This window comes from Planococcus citri, chromosome 1 (assembly GCF_950023065.1).
Source record: "Planococcus citri chromosome 1, ihPlaCitr1.1, whole genome shotgun sequence".
In the NCBI taxonomy this organism is placed as follows: domain Eukaryota; kingdom Metazoa; phylum Arthropoda; class Insecta; order Hemiptera; family Pseudococcidae; genus Planococcus; species Planococcus citri.
Genome location: NC_088677.1, coordinates 52,145,715 through 52,167,265, shown reverse-complemented (window position 1 = coordinate 52,167,265; position 21,551 = coordinate 52,145,715). Strand labels below are relative to the sequence as shown.

At 33.7% G+C, this 21,551-nt stretch overlaps 4 protein-coding genes across 8 annotated transcripts; 2 read left to right on the top strand and 2 right to left on the bottom strand.

The window, feature by feature from the left end:
- Positions 1-1,365: 1,365 nt before the first annotated feature.
- Positions 1,366-6,022, bottom strand: LOC135832637 (probable aconitate hydratase, mitochondrial). Its single transcript, XM_065346013.1, has 2 exons — positions 5,688-6,022; positions 1,366-4,715 (listed from the first exon to the last, which is right to left on the bottom strand). Exon 2 carries the CDS (start codon positions 4,703-4,705, stop codon positions 2,354-2,356), a length of 2,352 nt encoding a protein of 783 aa, XP_065202085.1. The 5' UTR covers positions 4,706-4,715; positions 5,688-6,022; the 3' UTR covers positions 1,366-2,353.
- A 224-nt stretch (positions 6,023-6,246) lies between these two features.
- Ehbp1 (Eps15 homology domain containing protein-binding protein 1) lies at positions 6,247-13,265 on the top strand. Of its 5 annotated transcripts, none has more exons than XM_065346008.1 (25): positions 6,247-6,394; positions 6,629-6,742; positions 7,298-7,438; positions 7,507-7,714; positions 8,073-8,254; positions 8,359-8,456; positions 8,575-8,682; positions 8,770-8,968; positions 9,045-9,111; positions 9,197-9,372; positions 9,448-9,623; positions 9,701-9,878; positions 10,018-10,219; positions 10,297-10,391; positions 10,463-10,520; positions 10,585-10,677; positions 10,872-10,985; positions 11,153-11,246; positions 11,506-11,594; positions 11,682-11,813; positions 11,903-12,023; positions 12,103-12,202; positions 12,288-12,361; positions 12,449-12,563; positions 12,635-13,265. In XM_065346008.1, exons 3-25 carry the CDS (start codon positions 7,335-7,337, stop codon positions 12,714-12,716), a joined length of 2,865 nt encoding a protein of 954 aa, XP_065202080.1. In that variant the 5' UTR covers positions 6,247-6,394; positions 6,629-6,742; positions 7,298-7,334; the 3' UTR covers positions 12,717-13,265. The 5 variants fall into 5 exon arrangements, with proteins under 5 accessions (XP_065202080.1, XP_065202078.1, XP_065202083.1 ...); XM_065346006.1 differs by lacking the exon at positions 6,247-6,394 and adding an exon at positions 6,401-6,537; XM_065346010.1 differs by lacking the exons at positions 6,247-6,394; positions 6,629-6,742 and adding an exon at positions 6,775-7,011.
- Positions 13,266-13,779: 514 nt separating this feature from the next.
- On the top strand, positions 13,780-17,164 carry LOC135832634 (short transient receptor potential channel 4-like). The gene is made up of 10 exons (XM_065346005.1): positions 13,780-14,434; positions 14,524-14,669; positions 14,738-15,008; positions 15,107-15,212; positions 15,728-15,953; positions 16,055-16,133; positions 16,202-16,420; positions 16,493-16,608; positions 16,694-16,843; positions 16,912-17,164. Exons 1-10 carry the CDS (start codon positions 14,431-14,433, stop codon positions 17,059-17,061), a joined length of 1,467 nt encoding a protein of 488 aa, XP_065202077.1. The 5' UTR covers positions 13,780-14,430; the 3' UTR covers positions 17,062-17,164.
- A 113-nt stretch (positions 17,165-17,277) lies between these two features.
- Positions 17,278-21,318, bottom strand: LOC135832633 (ATP-dependent DNA helicase DDX11). The gene is made up of 16 exons (XM_065346004.1): positions 21,058-21,318; positions 20,721-20,981; positions 20,483-20,656; positions 20,239-20,405; positions 19,922-20,159; positions 19,703-19,855; positions 19,480-19,603; positions 19,253-19,407; positions 19,054-19,165; positions 18,772-18,976; positions 18,495-18,705; positions 18,260-18,409; positions 18,048-18,174; positions 17,848-17,978; positions 17,555-17,773; positions 17,278-17,483 (listed from the first exon to the last, which is right to left on the bottom strand). The coding sequence occupies exons 1-16, from the start codon at positions 21,208-21,210 to the stop codon at positions 17,454-17,456; spliced, it is 2,610 nt and encodes an 869-aa protein (XP_065202076.1). The 5' UTR covers positions 21,211-21,318; the 3' UTR covers positions 17,278-17,453.
- Between the last annotated feature and the right edge of the window lie 233 nt (positions 21,319-21,551).

The window sequence follows — 21,551 nt, the reverse complement described above, 5'->3', positions numbered from 1 at the left end:
CTTGAAAACGGCATTAACTCTATAACGGTAGATATCTGATATCCTAATGCTGCAGCTTATATGTTTTATTTGTTTGTTATCAAATCTCTGTGACCACTCGTAAATTTTGAAATCGGATGATAAACATGGCAAATAAGTAGGTAAGTATTTTGGAAAATTACAAACCATTTCGGTACAGAAAGAGAAAAACATTTTTGTAGCGAATCGCCTCGTCGCTTTTTTCAGAGAGTTATCGACAAACTCTTGATTTCAATTACCCATCAATCAAGCCACACCTGGGGTGTTATCCTTACAGTGGCAAATTTATAACCCATGAAGTATTAATTCATCAAGAATAATCGATAATCGTGCTGAAATGTTGATAAAGAAGAAGCAGCTCAGCGCCAGAAACAATTTGAAAGAAAAAACTCGAGAGATAATACTAATTTGTAGCTTAAATGATAGGTACACCCATGCTACATACTTATATAAACAATGCTTGCGTTTTTCACATTGATCGTTTTATTTTACAATGATCGATGGATTATACTCATAGCAATGAGGATTTAGCAAAGTAGAAACAGTCGAGTATTGTAGAGGAGAGGTAATAGATATTCGGCAGGTAACTTGGGTACCGCGTAAGCTCACGCAATCTCACAATAATTGTGAGTGAAATTTCAAGGAGGTTGGTACCATACGAGAAGTATTGTATAACTTTGCTTGAAATAGAAATAAATGAGTAAATATGTACTGTATAGATAGACGTGAGCACTGAGGTGTGTATTATGCATGTATTATGCGCCGCATTTCAACTCACTATCAGAAATTAAAATTTAAAAAAAAAAGAAATTACCGGCCCTATGGTACCTCTTCCTTGTATGTACCTGTGAAAAAATAGTTCTAATCAATAATTCACGCTACGGTGAATTGTAAATTGTGAATATCTTACAAATAATAGGTAGAATGACGCAAATGGCGGACCTGTAGAACGGATGAAATTAGATTACTCAAAATCAACGCTGAAATTTGATTAAAAGTAATAGGGATCTAGTACCTATTTATGGGAAGACTGCGAACGTTAGAAACTAGAAACATATCATCAACATTGTTCCCAAAATTTTATAAAAATTTCAACTATCACTTTGTAGAAAGTTTTCCAATTTTCTATGATTTCCAAGAATCAGTATTCTCATTATTTACCAATCGTTTTAAGTTAGCCACTTTTATAAATTACTTTACGCAAAGCAATATAGAATCTAATATTTTATTTCGCACAGTGGCAATTTTCAAAACATAACTCAGCTACTGTTACTAATATAAACAGTGAAAAAATCAGAAAAAAAGAACGAGCATCATGACAATATAGTCAGAAAAGTGAAACGTGTCTTTCACGATGGCAGTATTTATTTTACAGGAAGACAAAGAATATAGCGATGCGATGATTAACAGATTCGAGTGCACAAAAAAGTGAGTATATCAGATAATTGCCAACAACAATAAAAAATAATTCAAAAAAAAGGAAAGAAAACTATGTATGTATATTAAAACTGAAAGTTAAATTACAACATTTCTAGATGCCAAGATAAATCGAGAACCGGGATGATAATAACATGAATTAATACTTGAATATAATACTAGTCGAGGTGACTTTTGAAATTTTTCGTTTTCATCTACAAAACAAACTATTTCCAAGGTACATCACAACTAAAAAATGTTCCTAAAAATGAAAGACACATAGAGAAATACGATTATATACAATTATATTAATATCACAACAATCCGATCCACGTTACAACAAGAAATGAATAAGATAAATACTTTTAAAAACAATATAGTACATTTTAAAATACGTAATAATTAAAAATAATATAACGAAGTACAATTTCGAAATACTAATGACTCTCGGAGGAACAAGAACAATATAGACGAAATTTGAGTAAAAAAAAAAAAAAAAAACGTACACGCGTAATTAAAACTCGATTTATAACTTAAAACTGAATCGTTTAAAAAGGTAACTAATTCAATGAAATCATTTGTTTATGTGGATCGATTTGTTTTGTTGTATTTTTTTCTTTCAAAAATGTGTCAGCAAGTTTAATCACAATTATTTCATTTTTATCTTCTCTCCTCTTGCTCAAAATCAATGCCGTTGAGATATTCTTCGATTAAGTCGAAATTAAGACCCGCATTGATTGGAATTGGTCGCTAACCGAGTAATGTGGGAATATCCAAATTTCAGGTTGAAATTCAAACAAGAGGAGAGAAAGTGCACCGGATCACAGCGCAACAACTGCATTCTAAAACATGATTAAATAAGCGAACTGAATTAACTAATATTGTCGTAAAGTAAACAACATCGGCGCCTCGTGCGATATTATTTTTTCGCTAATTGTTTCATACGATTCAAAGCGCTACCGGCTTTAAACCATTCGATTTGTTGTTCGTTCATGGTATGATTCAAACTGATTTCTTCGGTTTTACCGTCTTCGTGTTTAATGATGCACTTGACTGGTTTACCTGGAGCTAAACCTTTCAGACCGACTAACGAAATTCTATCGGTGGGTTGAATTTTATCGTAATCAGCCGGGTTGGCAAAAGTCAACGGTAATAAACCTTGCTTTTTCAAATTGGTCTCGTGAATTCTAGCGAACGATTTGACTATGATGGCACGACCTCCTAAATGTCTCGGTTCCAACGCAGCGTGCTCCCTGCTACTGCCTTCTCCGTAGTTCTCGTCACCGACGGCCACCCATTTCTCTCCGGCCGCTTTGTAAGCCCTGGCTACATCGGGAACCGCGCCCCATTCGTTTGTTAGACGATTTTTGATTTTATTTAATTCGCCATTTTCGGCGTTAGTGGCAGTCAAGAACATATTATTCGAGATGTTATCCAAATGACCTCGGAATTTCAACCATGGACCGGCGGCTGAAATATGATCGGTGGTGCATTTACCTTTAACCTTGATCAAGATACGTAATTCGTTGAAATCTTTGCCATCCCAAACGTCGAAAGGTTCTAACAATTGCAATCGTTCGGATTTCGGATCAACGTTTACTCTAACGCCACTACCATCGGAAGGAGGGGCTTGATAGGTATCTTCACCGGGATCGAATCCACGCGGAGGTAATTCATCTCCGAACGGATTACTGAGTTTGAATTCTTTTCCGTCGGCTCCCTTGATGGTATCCTTGGACGGATCGAATTCCAAAGAGGCTTCGATGGCGAGAGCAGTACACAATTCGGGCGAGGTGACGAAACAGTGGGTAGCTGGATTAGCGTCGTTACGCCCGGTGAAGTTACGATTGTAGGAAGTAACGATGGTGTTCTTGTCTCCTTTTTTCACATCTTTACGATCCCATTGACCGATACACGGACCGCAAGCGTTGGCCAAAACAGTACCGCCGAATTTACGGAAGATTTCGGCTATACCGTCGCGTTCGATAGTGGCACGAATTTGTTCCGAACCGGGAGTAATATTGAACGGGATTTTAGATTTGCGCCCATGAGCCATCGCTTCTTTAGCGATACTAGCGCATCGAGCCATATCTTCGTAACTGGAGTTGGTGCAGCTTCCGATAAGGGAAACTTTGATATCGGTCGGCCAGCCTGCTTTTTTGGCATTTTCACCCAGTTTAGAGATCGGGTTAGCCAAATCGGGGGTAAATGGACCGTTTACGTGAGGTTCCAACGTATTCAAGTCTATTTCGATCAATTGATCGTACTCGCATCCAGCATCCGGCGTGAATAACGTAGGACGATGTTGTTCAGCCGCATCGGCGATTTTCGATCTGTTGGTGGATTTCAAATAATCTCCCATACGTTTGTTGAACGGGAAAATCGAAGTAGTGGCTCCAATTTCAGCACCCATGTTACAAATGGTACCCATACCGGTACATGAGATATTATCAACACCGGGGCCGTGGTATTCGATAATAGCACCGGTACCACCTTTTACGGTCAGAATATCGGCTACTTTAAGAATGATATCCTTCGGCGAAGTCCATCCTTTCATAGCTCCGGTCAATTTGACACCGATGACCTTGGGGCATTTCAATTCCCACGGGATATCAGCCATTACATCAACGGCGTCCGCACCTCCTACTCCAATACAAAGACCGCCAAGACCGCCTCCATTTGGAGTATGAGAATCAGTACCGATCATCAATAAGCCGGGGAAAGCGTAATTTTCCAGGATGATTTGATGAATGATTCCCGAACCTGGTTTCCAAAATCCTACGCCGTATTTGGCACCCGCGGTTTGCAAAAAATCGTACACTTCTTTGTTGATATTTTTAGCCCGTTCCAAATCTTTATCACCTCCGACTTGGGCCTGAATCAAGTGATCGCAGTGGATGGTCGAGGGTACAGCTACACGCGGCAATCCGGATGAAATAAATTGTAACATAGCCATCTGAGCTGTGGCATCTTGCATAGCAACACGATCTGGCCGCAGTCTGAGGTAAGATACGCCTCGAGTTACGTCTTGTTCATGAGGATTGTCCAAATGAGAATATAGTACTTTCTCAGATAATGTTAACGGACGTTTCAGCTTGTCGCGAACAGCTTTTAAAATTTTCTCTAGTTTTTCATACGGTAAGCTGGCTGTATCGAATTTACTCATCGGTACTTGAGAACCAGAAGCTGATAAAGGCGAAACGCTGAAACATCTTCGCTGAATTTCGGAAGAAATAACTCGTTTTACGGTCCTATGCTGAAGGATACCCATATTTGCCAATCTGTAAAATGAAAAAACAGACGAGTTATAAATAGAAAGAAAAAAATATACAAACTGCTCAACATTACGAATCGTTTTCCCACTAATGTAAAATATTTTCGAATTACAGCATTCTTTTCGAATAAAAGACTATCTTATCAACAACCTTATCTTTTTATAACGTAATACTTATTGCCGTGAAGAGACTGGTTCATTATCGTAATATGTATATTCGTAGATAAAAATTTAATCTAAATGGTTTTTTTTCAGGTATGAAACAACTCATTGAATCAGCAATTTCCCACGACTAATTCTAAAAATTAATAATTTCAAAAAACAATTCGGAAGTTTTTACGAGCTAATTATTTTCCCATTTTAACGTGTTACCATTGGGATAATTTTACGTCTACGTTTACGATATCATTGTTCAAGTACCAGACTGGTTTTTTAAATTCACCGTCTGCTTGATACTGAACATTGAACTTTTAATCATTGGTAAACAAAAATAAAAAATTCGATTAAACGATTAAATGATTTTTCATTCAAAAAGATAAGGATATTTCGGGAGTTGCCGGTGCAATCTTGAAAAGTTCCACGTATTGAAAATCAAAGGATCTGAGTACGTTAAATGAATTGCGATTGTGGAATGCCATAATTAACATGACAAAGATGCGTTTTTTTAAAAAAAAAAATGAAAAATTAGTAGGAATGTCAACTTTGGTACATTCAAGAGGTCAAACTTTTTATGCCAGACAAACAAATTTACAAAAATTACACGGATTGGATACGCTAAATAAAATTACGTTTGTCGTTTACTCCTGCGAGAACTATAAATGCGCAAATGATTGAATAATAACGACGTCGTTACAGCAATTTATAGCGTGTTTGTCTTGACAAAAATGAACTAGCTAATCATTAGAAAATAAGCACATCCTGTAAACGACCGTCGACAATAAAAATAATGTTATAAAAAATGATATATGTAATAACTTACCTATACTTATTCAAGCAAATCAACTTCGAATAGAACTTCTCGATAAAATAACGATAAAATGATTCGAATGTAGACGATTAAAACGTTGAGATTTTGAAACAAAATCTATAACATTGGGCGAGGGCACTATAGTAGAAATATTGACCGTGAATATAAAAATGGAACCATTTCACAACTATTTCGTTATCACACGTGACTTTAGTAAACGGGCGACGAAATTTCAATGGCCAAAAATTATATTAAAACTGCTGTATAATACGTACTGAGCTTTGCAAATTGATTTTCGTCGACGAAACGAAATTGTTTATGCTCAAAGCTCAAAGCTCAATAATACTCAAACTTCGCTTATCATCTTCATTCTTTGCGATTTGAAAAGGATCCAAACGCCAAAGTTTTCTAGTTTACGAAGCCTTGTTTTTTTGAAACCAATGAGGATGAAGGTTAGTTAGCGAACCTAGCGTATAAATTTTTAATTACTTGGTAATCACAATTTCAAGTACCTGGTTTGCAGAAAAACTTGGTGTCCTTTAAAAAATCCGAATTATCAAAAAACTTTTTAGAAAAATATTGATTAAAAATTTTGTTCAAAGGGTTACGAATTATATTTTCATAATTACATTAAAATTTTCATTCAATTATCGTGAAGTAAAATTTTTGAAATGTAATAACGTAAAAATCAATCTCGTTAATGAACAAAGGGCGTGTTGGTAAGCCTGCTACTTATCAATAAAATTTTGCAAATAAGACGAAAAACGCATGACATCTGATATTTAGAAACAAATTATTCGTAATTGCCCGTGCATCTTCTTATGTTTTTGTTGTAGTTTTAGTATTAGTTTTTCATACGATGGTAATTTTCCTCACGTAATCGAGCAAAATATCAACAAATAAATACTTGTACTATATGAGATGAAATTAACGCAATCGAATTTCCGTTCCAGTTCTTTTTGTTTCGACTATGAAAGGCCTTACAGAAGATATTCCGACTGCAATTCGTAAATTGGATTAATTGGAACATTTGCCTTCTGACCTTAGCAGACGTCACAAATCAGAAGGTAATCATTAAAATTATGTTTCGGGCTATTTAGACTCAGTGTTGAATTGTTGTTTACCAAGATGCTAATGCTAACCAGTTTTTTTCTCATTTATAAATAACTCAATGTAATCGATTGCATGCGATATTCATCTCGCGAAAAATATAATCATTTCCGATACGTTTTCGCGTGATGTAAAATTTGACGATCAGCCAAGATTTTCACAATCGAATTTTTTTTTTGGTGCCAAATAACCTGAAGTTGAAAATTTGTCCCTTATCTAATACGAGGTAGTAAATAAAAATTACGCTTTAAAAAAATATTTAAATTAAGACGCCTATTCTTAGTTCAGTCTTTGTTTTGATACAAAAGGCGAAAATTTACATCGTTGTAGCGGAAATGAGGTGCATAGGTTAATTTGAAGCGAACGCAAATAAACGAAATTTCTTTTCATCTGTTGTGTACTCATGAAACCCTACAAAACCTCACTTTGTTCGATGGTATTAAATTACGATGTCATTAACGTATCGAATTCGAGTGTAGAAATTAAATACGGAAATTAATTTAGCACGGTAGTTTTTTAGTGCGTAAGGATATGCAAGAGTGAAACACTATGAGTTCAGTTTGGAAAAGACTTCAAAGAGTTAACAAAAGAGCTGCGAGGTTTCAGTTCACCGTTTCTTATCATCTCGTCAGTGTCGAGACTACTCCGAAATGGTATGAAACTTTCATTCGATTTGTCCTACAAATAGAAAAAAAAATTAATGCGAAATTATCAATTCCAGGACACCTAATAAAATAAGCGTTGTGTGGTGTCGTAAAAGTCGTCGAGTTGCTACGGAACCTTTACCATGGGAGCCTACAATGAAGGATCCTTTGAGAGGACTAGTCATTTGGACCGTTCCAGAAAACAAAGATGTATCTGTAACACTATTTAAAGACCCTAGAACGCACGAATTAGAAGACAAAGAATGGACCTTTATCATCGAAGACGTAAGTTATTACATCATCGATGATTTATGCTTTAAAAGTCATCACCGGTTCTCAGAAATAATCACTGCGACAAAAGAATTATATTTTATATTGTTCACTAATGAAGCCGATGTGTTACGTGATAGAAATTTCTTTCCAATTATCGTTGAAACAATCTCAATTCGGTGTAAATAAGATAATTTATTCGTAATGAAATATTTTTATTTTTATTCTTCCAACGTCGTTCTTGTATGCTTGTTGGTGATAAGATACGAGTAAACGATAATAATGAATTTTTATATTACATCGTATGTAATTTCAACGATAATTTTCTTCATATAGCTTCAAAATAAATGTATAATATTTTCATTTTCTTCAGGTGAGCACCATGGGAAAAAGAAGGCAATTGGCCAGCGTAAACGTAAATATGAAAAAATACGCTGGCTTCGATTCAACCCAACACGAACTTCAGCTTTTATTTAAACCCATGACCAAAAAAATCGTCTCGGCAACTTTAGAATGTACATTGTCATCTGTATTTATCCGCGAAGGCAAAGCAACGTACGTGCAAATTTTTCTCGTAGAAGATTTTTCAATTCTAATGACTGCTGGAATGATAGATTTGGTTTTATTGAATCATAATTTTGATACTTTTCTGTGTGTAGAGATGAAGACATGCAGAGTATGGCAAGTTTGGTTAGTACAACGAATAATAATGATATTGCAACATTGGAAGATTTTGACGAAGAAGAGGAGAAAGATAGTGAGTCATTCGAAGTGTTTCATCGTAATTTTAATCGAATTTTTTTCTGTACAACGGTATGATATTATTTTTGCTTTATTTCATTTTAATAATACAAAATATTTTATTTTTTCTCCAGTGGATGACAGCAAAGACAGTTTAGCCGAAGTGGCTGGTATAACGAGTCAATTAGAAATGCTTACCAACAGCTTGAGTGGGTCTGACTTCACTAGTACACCGATCAGTGGTATTTATTTAATATTTATCTCTGAAAAAAAATTCTCTGTGCATTTGTTCATCGTTTATTAATACTTCATTAATTTTTTAAAAACAGGCACAAGTATACTATCATTTCCAAAAGATGACATTACACCTACCACCCATAGTGAGAAAATGTCAATTACCTCGAATACCATACCGGAGGATGGCAACGAAAACACTGACAATATTTCGAAAGACGACTCTCTCTTTAAAAGCAATACAAGACGTAACAGTGCACACGATGAACTTAATCATAACTCTTCCTCTACTTGGTAATTGTGCTCTTGCCCTTGTTAAGCTGCCTACTCATAGAAAAATTTTATTAATTTCGATTTACATTTATTGCAGTGATATATTGACCAATAATGATAACAAATATGCTCGTCAGAATCTCAAACCGCTGCTTTTGAATCAAGTAATTATTTTCGTCGCCGTTCCTTTTTCGTATAATATTTTCCAGACGTATTTCTACGTTTTTTTAATTTTCTTTCATGATGTAGGAAACGAAAAAAGCCGGTCATAAGACAACAGACAGCACACCTGGACAAGATTTGTTACAATGGTGTAAAGATATAACCCATCAGTATCCTGGTGTCAAAGTGACAAATTTGACCACCTCATGGAGAAATGGTTTAGCATTTTGCGCCATTATACACCATTTTCGTCCGGATTTAATGTTCGTACTAAGTAAATTTTTATCAAATTTAAATTTTTCGAAAAATATTCTCAACTCGTGTCCGTTTATTTACAGCGATTTCGACTCGCTTACACCTCACGATATTCGGGGAAATTGTAAGAAAGCTTTTGATGCTGGTGAATTACTCGGAATTAATCGCGTAATCGAACCTGCCGATATGGATTTACTCACAGTACCTGATAAATTAGCCGTCATGACGTATTTGTATCAGTTAAGAGCTCATTTTACAGGTATGAAAAGGTGTAATTTGATTCACACTCTTATCAAAAATGACCTCGACTATTACGAAATTTATTTCAATGTGTAGGACACGAATTAGAGGTGCAACAAATTGGCAAAACCACGGACGAATCATCCTACAAGATTGGTAGATTCGATACGGATACGGATACAAATATATCGGAATTATTCGGCCAAGAGATACGAAATATGCATAAAAAGGAAGCGGCGACTGAGCGTCGGAATTCTAAAAGTATCAACAAAAGGTTGGAAAATAATGTTATCGGTGCGATTACCAACGGAAATAATATTTTAATTTCCGCCAGTATCGCATTTTTATCGCAACAATGTCGTCGGTGTTGTTTCTATCACGATAAAACCTCAATGCAAATTTTCCTCCCACAGATTTGGCGATTCCAACGAAGAGTTCCGTGAGAACAGTCGATCTACTGGAAAAACAGCTTTAGGTTTAAAATTACGATCATTTGACAATCAAGATGGCGATAGATCGCCTTCAACTGTTAAAGAACTTATTAGATCGAGTTCTAAAAGTATCCTAGAGAAAGTACTTTCTCCCACCAAAGATAAATACCACTCGAGAGAAAAAGTAGGTTGCGTTTTTGAAATATTTTTTCAAAAAATATTTTATATTAGGGCAATTTCTATTTGATCATTGATTTTTAGAGTAAATCTCCTCCTCCGGCGAATTCTCCAGCTAAAGTATTCTTCAACTCCAGACAACCATCATCGGAGACCTTCAGTTCGGATGATGACGAGGGGTAAATAATATTACAACTTTTGAATTAGAAATAATGTTATCGAAAGATGTATATATTTTCTTAAATTGTAGTTCGGAAAAATGCAAAAATTCAGGAAGTGCCCCTATTAGCAGATCACATTCGACAGAGGTAAGTTGTATCCTCATTAAATTGATTTATTTCGAAGGTGTTCCTAATAAATGGACATTTACAGAACAATATTTTCAAACGTTCACCCATGAGAGAAGTTTCAAGTCCTAATAGCGCTAATGATGACCTAGATCGCAACTCGCATCATAAACAGCAGGTAAATTATCGAATATAAAAAATGATTTTAACGTGTTCTCATTACTTTGTGTATTTTTTAACGATGTATTTATTTTCGCGGGTAATTCATGTTTGTGAATGATGTTCATGTGTGGTATTTTTTTTAATCGTGTCATTAACACTTGTAAATTTTAAACTCATTTTTGGGGTCACGCATGCTTCGTGTGCTAACAGCATTTAACTGAAAGACGTCAAGAGGAGTTGAGACTACGAGCCAAACAACTTTTGGAAAATGCTAGGCGTAATAATACCAAAAGATCTTTGCCTCAGTCTCCCGTACAAACTCAGGTATGTTGTGGGTTGCATGTTTTGTTTTATTGTATACTTAAACAAATGTAGAATATCTGGGAATGTAAATACATAATTATGTGTATTACTTAACAAGGTGAGTGTATGTCAGATTGAAATACGTTTAATTTGTTACTCTGATTTGAGCCTTTTAATACTTCTTTCAGGATGAACAAGGTAGGCAACAAGAGTTGAGAGAACGGGCAAGAAAACTTATGGCTGATGCTAGAAAAGGTGCTGTAGAAGGCAGCCCATCTCCTGGTAATTTTTTTCAGCTTTGTTATTAGAAATTTTTTAAAGTGGGACAAAATAATTCAAAAGATGAAAAATCAACAAATTTTTCATGTTATTTGTTGGGAACATTATTTTTTAAATGAAAAGATATACTTGATATAGAAAACAGTTGATTTAAAGAATTGTTGCATTCAAAATAATTATTACCAACTTTTTTTCAACGTTTGAAAATTAAAAAAAAAAAGAATATCAGTGTTAAAGCTTGTTTTCAATTTTCAAATTCCAGGTTCTGATGGAAGCGATAAAACTCCAACAGATCCTCTTGGTGTACTTAAAAAACAAGCCAATGGTATCAGTACTCCTTCTCCGGGCAAGGTAAATGACCTCGCGTGATAATTTTCAAAATTTATTTAAACCAAGATGATGTTTGAAAAAAATACACGAATTTTTCGAATTTTCTAGGAACTAGATCGAATAGACACCGAAAATAATATCCAACGGAGCACGCCCGCTACTCCTCTTCATTCATTCACATCGCTCATGGAACGTATCTCTCCTGAAAAACAAGTGCCCGCCAAAGTAACAAATTCCCTGGTAAATTATCTTGAGATTTTGATTGCAGTTAGCCTGAGTAGGCATAGTGTCAGTTCCCAAATATATGTATTCGTTTTTGTTGTTTTTAGAAACCGAAGACGAACGTTAATTATTTACAAAACGAATTACAAGCGTTGGAAAGAGAACAAAAACAGATCGATAAACAAGCCGATGTTTTAGAGAAATATTTAAGGAAAATTATGGAATCTGGTATACTTTTTTGAAATTATGGTACTAATCGGTATGATTTCTATATTCCGTAAAATAATTTTTATCGTATTTCTCTCAGGTAATGATAGAGAGAGGGAGGAATTACTAATGGCGCAATGGTTTACTCTAGTCAATAAAAAAAATGCTTTGCTTCGTAGACAAATGCAGCTGAACATTCTGTAAGTATATTTTGTTTATGTCAAGGACATTGGAAAAATCTTCGAAACAACTCGTTAATTTTTCCAACATCATTATCTATTACAGAGAGAAAGAAGACGATTTAGAAAGAAGATTTGAATTGCTGACGCGTGAATTACGTAGCATAATTTACATCGATGGTAATAACTAAACAAAAACCAGTTTCATTGTTAAAATATGTAGTCGTAAATCATTATTTTTTAACCTATCATTTGACTTGTGTACAGATTGGCAAAAAACCGAAGAACAAAAATTACGTGAAGATTTACTCTTGAACGAATTATTAAATATAGTGAACAAAAGAGATGAACTTGTCCATCATTTGGATTCTCAAGAAAAAGCGTAAGTTCTTCAAAATCTCCTCGAGTTAAAAAAATTCTAAAATAGTTTTTAATTTACAATTTTATTTACAGTATCGAAGATGACAACGAAATAGAAAATGACGTATCGCGTGGTCATTTAATGAATCGCAATAAAAATTGCAGTATTCAGTAGTTCCATTTAACCAAATTACTTAATATTTAAAATATAATCTGGTAATTTTCCATAGACACGAGTCGCTTAAAAGCGATCACGCATTTTCAACGTGGCTAAAGACTGCTATACGAGGTTTCTTAATTATATAAGAATTTGTGGATGGAATCAATGTACCTAACATAGTTCGTATCGTATTAACCGAATTAGAGAATACGTGCAACAATTCCAAGCAATTTGCTATTGCTATAAATCTGTCATATTCTTAAGCTCAGATGTAAAATACGTACATTTATTGATCTTTTTGTAACGATTTCAATGCGTAAATGCGTTCCCGTTGACTTAATATTTATCACTTATCTGTATAATGATGTAAAAAGTATTATGCTTGTCGCTTTTTTAATTTAGGTAATTTTATATTTTTGCGTATTCTTGTTTTTTTTTTCTTTTTTGTTTTTCAAAGTATTTGATAATTTTTTTTTATTTATACGAATTGTCCATCAAAATACTTAGTTACGTAGTAAGTTTATAATTGTTACCTTTATGTACCTATTAAATTTCTAAATACTACGAGGCTACTTAAATTATCTGCCGTTGCTTTCTGTAGATTTTTTTATTTTAATTAAAAAGAGAGAAAAACACTTGATGGAGGTGTGGATATTGTTCGATTGAGGGTGAATTGAACAAATATGCGGTTGCTCATAACGTTCCCTCTACTTATCTGCCCAGTTCTATGATTTTTGATTTGATAAAAACGTGGGAAATATTTATGAAGACTAATGAAATTTGTCGAATAAATTTGTTTCGATGGTTTAGTTCATTGCGAATCGCTGAAAAATGTCTGAATGGAAAAAGGATGTTTTAACATTGACCAAAAGTTGCGACTTAGACGGTTTAAAACAATTTCTCCAGGAAAATCCGAAGTATGACATCAATACCAAAGATCACAGGGTAAGTTACCAATTTGGAAGGTAGGTATTATAAAATTGTCACTTTCTGTTTGTACTTGAAAAAATAGTCCATTTATAAAACGTTGACTCGTGCAATGTTACCTACTTTAATTTTTAAAAAGTTACTGAACTCAACTTCCATTATTCACAGGGAATCACAGCTTTGCATTTAGCAGTGAAGTTGAACTGCGTTCCAATAGTAAAATTCTTACTGGAACAACCAAATATCAGAATACGCGACGCTGCGTTACTGGCAATAGCTGAAAATAATCTAGAATTCGCTGTTCTGTTACTCGACAGAATCAGAGTGTCCAACAAACAAGCTGAATTCAAAGGCGTAGAAGGATCTTCGGCTTATCCGCCGTATATGACTCCTTTAATGTTGGCAGCTCTTTACGGCCATTACAATATGATTAAAATGCTGATAAAGCGTAACCATAAGCTGGAAAAACCACATGATATGTATTGTGCGTGTAGCGAGAAGTGCAAGTAGATAAATCGGTCATTTTGAACATTATCTTGGATTATTGCTTATAATGAGATGAATTTTATCACTTTTCAGCAACCCTCGCGAGGAATCCGATAAATTGGTTTTAGTTGATAAAAGAATAGCTTTATTCAGAGCAATTAGTAATCCGGCGTATATTTGCATTACTTCGAAAGATCCGATTTTAACAGCTTTAAGATTATATAAGGATTTGAAAAACTGGTCAGATTTTGACACAACTTCGTCCAGGGAATATGAAATTATTGCTAGTAACCTTGCTCGATTTTCGAGTGAATTAATGGGTAAGAGAAATTTGAATAAAGTCAGTACCTATCTCCGTAACTTACAGAACACATCGTCCAAAAACCTATTATGTACCTATTTGTTTCAGATCAGACTAACAATACTCGAGAAGTAGATATAATTTTGAAGCGAAGAGAAGGTTGGGTTTACAGCGGAAAAACACGTTATCCTAGACTGACAATGGCGATGATATACGAAAACAAAGAATTCATTGGCAATATCCACGTTCAACAGGTAGGAACTAGGTATCAACATCAACTCCTGACTAGATAAGGCATAATTTGACTGATTGAATTTTATAGGTTCTTGAGAACAACTGGTATGGTAATTTCAACTGGAAACGATGTTCGTTAAAAAGGAGACTATTGAAAATATCCACAAGAATATTTTGCATACCTTTGATGGCGTTTTTAACTGCATTCCATCCTAACAATTCGTGGTTAGTTCATCAAAAGGAATCTCCAGTTATACTATTTGTGGACAGCAGCATCATGTTTATTATATTTTTATTCATTTTAACGTGGGAGAATAACATTGATCGTAAAACTATGAACAGAGGGTTTCCTACAACGTGTGAGTATTTTGATTCCAAAATTGTCTTTGTGAAGTAAACGTCTTCCAAATCATTTTAAAATTTACAAGTAGAATTGACATGCAGTTTTTTTGTGTAGATGCAGAACCATTTGTAATTTTATTTACTTTCGGATATCTATGGAGAACGATGCGTTTATTGATGCTGCAAGGGGTTGCAAGATTTTTCAGATTCAACTGGAATATGTAAAGTTTGATATTTTTATCTGAGTGCCTATCATACTCGTATAAACAATAATTGCTTTAATTGAGAAGTAATTAAGATCAAGTTGGTGGTTACAGTTTTTAATCTATATAATCGTGGAAGCTCTCAAAATTTGAATTCGTATTAGTGTTGTTTTTTTGCAATTTTTTAATGTCTGTCGCAAACAGATTTAATACCTACCTACCTACACATTTCTAAAAACTATGAAAAAAGAAATACAAGTCCAGGTGATTGACTGGTACAATTTTGAAATTAAAATTTTCGTCAGGTAGGTATCAAATATTATTAACACTAGGTACCCAATCAGAATTTCGAGCAGTTTTGACTTTTGAATGGCTTCATCAACGAAACCAAAATCACCAGTATACCAATGACAACCGTCTTAAATTTTTAAATAGTCTAAACTAGTCTAAACATGATTTGATATTGTGTTTGTATATAACTTTATATGTCGATACATTCCTAATCAAATTTAAATTCCATTTTTGTTTTGTAGATGGGAATTGATCATGCTCATCTTTCTTTTAATCACAATAACATGCTGGATCATTGCTTTCCTTACTTATAATATAGGACCTGGAAACATATCAATACCAAGAAAAGATTGGCCACCACTGGAACCGATATTAATCGCTGAATCAGCTCTGGTTTTTGCTATTTTCATGGCCTTTCTCAAAATTTTATTCTTAATACAGCTACATCCAATTTTTGGACCTCTACAAGTATTGAAAATTTACCTGTACAAAATATTCTTAACTAGGCAACACATTTCGTGTGTCTTTTAATTTAATACCTACCTAACCACCCATTTCGATTCATTTAGATGTCGTTGGCATCCATGTTGAAAGACTGCCTGAGATTTATAGTAGTAATCATAATATTTCTGGTCGCATTTGGCGTTGGTAAGTTTCATTCGTATTTGTCGACTTGAAGTGGATAACTAGTGCTCATCGCTGTTTCTTTTTTCCAGGTGTGAATAATTTATATTCGTACTATGAGGGTATGAAATACAATGGTACGGATGGTGAAAGTAAAAAGCAAGGCGATTCTTTTATATCATTTTGGCAGACATTATTAACGTTATATTGGTCAATGTTTGGTTTATCCGAGAGATCATCTGCCGAATTAGTAATAGAAAATGGAAATGAGCATTATTTAACAGAAGCTACCGGATTTATTTTGTTTACTGGTATATTTTTTATATTTTTTGGAAATTGGAAAATCAACATTTTGAATGATGAACTCATTATTTTTCGCTTAGCATTTGCATTTACAATGATAATTGTCGTCATCAACATGCTCATTGCCAGTTTAACAAATTCATATCAAAGGGTGCAAGATAACAATATGGACGAGTGGGCTTACGGTAAAACTCAAGTATGATGATGGTGATGATGATGATGATCCGTTTCATATTATTCAACTTCAGGGATTATAACGATACTCATTTTCCTTTGCGTAGGTATTTTTGAATCACATGGATGGCATTTTAGTAATACCGGTTCCGTTCAATATGTTATTTGAATGGATAAACGATTTAAGAAGTTTCATACAGGATATGAGAAATAAGAATAAAAAGTGGCATTGCTCATTTTTCCACGGATGTTTCATGGTACAAATAATAATAAATTAATAAGCGTTGGAGATATTGGTAAAAAAATTTTAAATGAATTTTTACAGGCTGATGTACATGGCGAAGAAAATGAAAGAGAATATTTGAGTTTGATGTCAGAAATAAGAAGCAGATATTTCTTGAAAAACTGTAAATTATTCAGTTTAGGAGTGCCGCAAATTTCTGACGATTTTTGTGCCAATGATGACGATGATTGAAATTAAAATTCTTTTTTGTTCGTTCTGCTTTTTTATACCTACTTGGACAAAAAAGTTGTCGCGATATAATTGAAAAAATATTCATGTTGAAATAAGCTTAGAATCTGTTATGAAAAATTAAAATGAAGTCACATTTGAAATCCCTAGAATTTTACTCACCTCTTCCCCCATTTCTGCCAGGAAATTCAAAGTACATACAAAAAAAAAAAGACAACGAACACTTCATGAATCATGATAGTAAAAATTGCAAAAAATAAAATGTTTAATAAAAGACTGTAAAAATATTCAAAAAATCAAGGTAAAAAAAATAGGTACTGGAAAGCATTTACGTAACACAATATTATGAGCAATTCACCGGTATGTCGAAAACCAAAAAGCTTCATCGGGTTTTTTCATGGATTTTCTCTTTTGGATTTGAAAAACTACAAAAAGAAATGGTGAAATTAAATCTCAGAATGGGAAAATGATGGCATACAAACATAAGTAGTCTTACTTTCGTTACAGCACTGAAAACTGGACCGAATTTCTCGCACGTTTGTAAAGAAGGTTTCATCCATTTAGGTAGAGCTGATTGGATATGAGGACGAGAATATCTATGATCAAGTAGAAGAACTGTGGCGTAATCATCTTTATGACGTACAGCTCGACCAATGGATTGATTAACGGCTTTCATACATAAATTTTCGTAATGCATTTGTCCGCTTCCTGGTCCCTATTTGAAAAAATTCGGGTAAAAAATTATACAAGAGAAAAAACAAGAGTAAAACGAATTGAGTAGGAGCTTACAGCAGTTTTATCTAAAAAGCTCATTTTTTCTTGAAGTTCGGCTGATTTAATGTTCGGGTAAGGTAGACCAACTACAATAACGCAGCGTCCAAGATCATCACTGAAGTTTAATCCTTCACTTAATTTTCCACCTGAAAAAAATCATCTAGTTAATCATTTTTCTCAAATTGAAATTTTTTTATGGCCGTTTTATATCATACCAATAACGCTGAACAATAAACATCCATTAGGTTTCTTATTACAATTCTCTTTATCGGATTGGATAACTTTTGCATACTCAGCAAGAACATTGTCAACTTCGCTGGTTTTCTTGGGTTCTCTAAAAATCTACAATGAAATAATTATCGAATTAAAGACGAGTAGGTACCTACTTTGTAAGATCAATTTTTATGAAGAAACAAAAAATGTATACTTTTTTCTTTTTAGATAGCTTCTCGATGATCCCAGATTTTTCTAAATGTTGATAAATAGATTGCTCATAATCGTAAGAAGGGAAAAAACAAACTATTCCGGCAGGAACCACGTTACACATATTATCCAAAATACGTCCAACTTCATTTTTCTGCAATACATATACATTTTCATATGTACATTTTAAACGGCCTTCAATCAAGATTTCTATGGTAAAAAGTAATTTTTTGATTTACCATGATCACGGTATCCCTTGCTTGATAAGAGAAATCCAACTGTTTTCCTGTTGATCCACTGCAAACAATTATCGGCAGTATATTTTGAGGCTGTATGACATGTCCACAAGAAAAATCAACAATTCGAGATGGCTCAGCTCCGGCGTTTTTAAACAGCTGGTCTCTGAATTCTGAAATTGGTTGCATAGTTCCACCAGCAACTATAACTGATCTATAGGGTAAAATTTATAAGTAATTTTTACGTAAACAAATAACTCATTAAAAAAAAAAAAGTTACTTTGCTTCTTTTACGATGTCTTCAAAATGAGCAGCAGGATTAAGGAGTAAAAATTTAAGTGATCCTTTACCAACCGTTGCTTGACGAGAACAAATAATTCTTCCATCTTCGCAATGATTGGTTAACGATTCGATAAAGGATAGTACAATTAGAATCGGATTATTTGATTCGGCATTCACTTGAGTTTGCGGAGCAGCAGGAACTTCTAGAGAAATGAGAAATTTCGTTAAAACTGAAGCTTACTTGATTTTTAACTACCTAGATGAAAATAATAGAGAATACCTGGCGCTTGATTATTTTTAGTTGAAATATTTTTTAAAAATGCCTTTAGTCCTATTTCTTGTTTCACCACTGGAGTCACGATATTTTGATACTTTTCAGCAAATCCTTGAAGCTGAAACGAAAACGTATATTTTACTCGACGCGCGACGTGAGAAGTGATTAAAGAATGAGAGGAAATTAGCTAATTACATATACATACCTTGCGAGTAAGTTTGCTCTTTTGACAGAAATTTAATAGTTTATACAAATTGTAGTTATCTATTTCAACAACATGGACAAATTCTACCAAAGTATATATCTTGGTGTCGATTGTTTTTCCACTACCCTCAGCGGGATTACAACCACCTTTACCACCTGTAATCATTTATTTGGAAAATTCAATAAATTCGGAAGTTTAGGAGAGAAAAAAGTAGGTATGTAATTTACCTATTATTGATATTAATTGACCGATGACGTAAATTAATTGATTCAAGTATAATAAATTACTAGCGCTGAATAGTTTTTCGTATTTATTCTTATATTGAGTTAGTTGATTATGACATAAACAAAGCTGCAATCAAAATTCAAGTCGTAATTGTGAATTTACATAAAAGAAGAATCATTAGTAAATACATATCCTTTCCAATATTTTAATGTTTGAATCACAAACCTGATTACCAGTGACCGAAGAACTATGCATATTACCAATGGCATCTAATAAATTATGAGCTTCATCTATGATGACAATATTATCTTTCAGTTTTATTTTTGACGCTTCACGAGTTGATTTATGAAGTAGTGTGTTATAAGGTACCACAACAAGCTGCATGAAAGATACTCAAATGAAATTAATTGAATTGGATTACAAGCATAATTTAATTTTTCATACTTGAGATAATCTAACTGCAGCTCTCGCAGCATAATAAGGACAAGCTGTATTCTTTTGACCCAAATGCACCAATTCTTCTACATCTTTCACTTCAATGGTAATTTGTTCACTCAACTGCTTAACTGAAGTAGTATTATTGAAAGGGCAACTGTGAGAACATTTCTTTTTTTTAATAACTTGTTTCGATGATCCAGTTTGGGTAGCTTTGCTGGTTTTATTTTTTTGTAACTCCAAACACCTAGATCAATGTGAACAATATACATATATAATACTACAAAATTTAAACACATTTTTTCAAATCTAGGTAAATAATTCACCTTTCGTTGATTAATGAAATTGTTCTAAGTTTCTTCACATCAGGATTAATACATAATGTTTGTCTGGACGCTAAAGGTACGACGCGAATATTATCTTTATAAGGGGTCTTTTTTATTTCTCCAATGAACTGAGATAACTGCGAATGAGTACGACTGCAGAAATAAATCTGAAAATATTGAATAGGTAATTGAATTAAACCAAGTAGTATGCGAGTAATTAATACAGTTCAGAGATTAATTTTACCTTCGTAGGTTCATATTCGTTTTCTGTTTCATCTTCGGATTCACTTTTGTCGGCGTCGTCATTTTGCACTTCTTCTAATAACATATCGGTATCGTCATTATCACTAGTTTCGGACAACGAAGGAGTTAATTTACGAGTTATACAGGGCGCTTTTTTATCCTTCAACAAACGTTCCTGAAATAAAGAAACGTCAAGTGAATGTTTCCTTTACAATATAAAATGTTTCAAAGTTGCGCACTTTTTCAAAATCATCTTTAATTTTTTGAATAAATTTTTCGTTATCTTCAATACATTGTAGTTTCACTTGTAACTCAATTTTATCACGACTGACAACTGCCTGATTTGACTGCACCGTCAACCAATCAGCTCCGGCGTCGAAATCAAATTTGGATAGTTCTTTTTCCAGCAATTCGATACTCTTTTTCAAATCTTCTTTGTTCCGCGTATCGTGATCGCAAAGCCATCGCAAAGCTCCACAAATAATACTCAGTGATTTGCCCTAAAAATACAGCAATCAATATTGAGTTGATTTGATAAACTAATAGTAAGTAGAGCGTTATAATTAATCAACTTACAGTTCCCGTTGGACTTTCAAAAATTCCACATTGCCCTTTTTCCAAAACTTCGTAAAGGGTACTCATGAATTCTTTCTGTATGCTGTAGGGTGGAAAGGGGAATGAGAAATCGGGAGGAGGTTTCAAGATACTATTCTGATACTTCAGGTCCATTTTAATTAATGAATAAACTAATTGAATGCATAAAAATTGAAACTTCTCAGCAGTAAAGTATCATATTATTTCAAGTAAGGACCGATTTTCATATTTTTTTTTCGAAACAGCTGATAAAAATTCCCGCGTAAATTTTCTTGTTTATGTAACGGCAAATAGCCAATCAACCAATAGAAATGCAGCATTTTTGTCATTGAATCAATTTTCCATTTTCTATAAAGAAAAAGAAAAATTAAGAAAAATAAAAAAGTATTAAAATTTATTTTGTTGTTTTTCAAAGCTTTTTTAAATTTAAAATACTTTCAAGTAAAAACTAAAAAGTCAAACTAGTAGTTTACTAG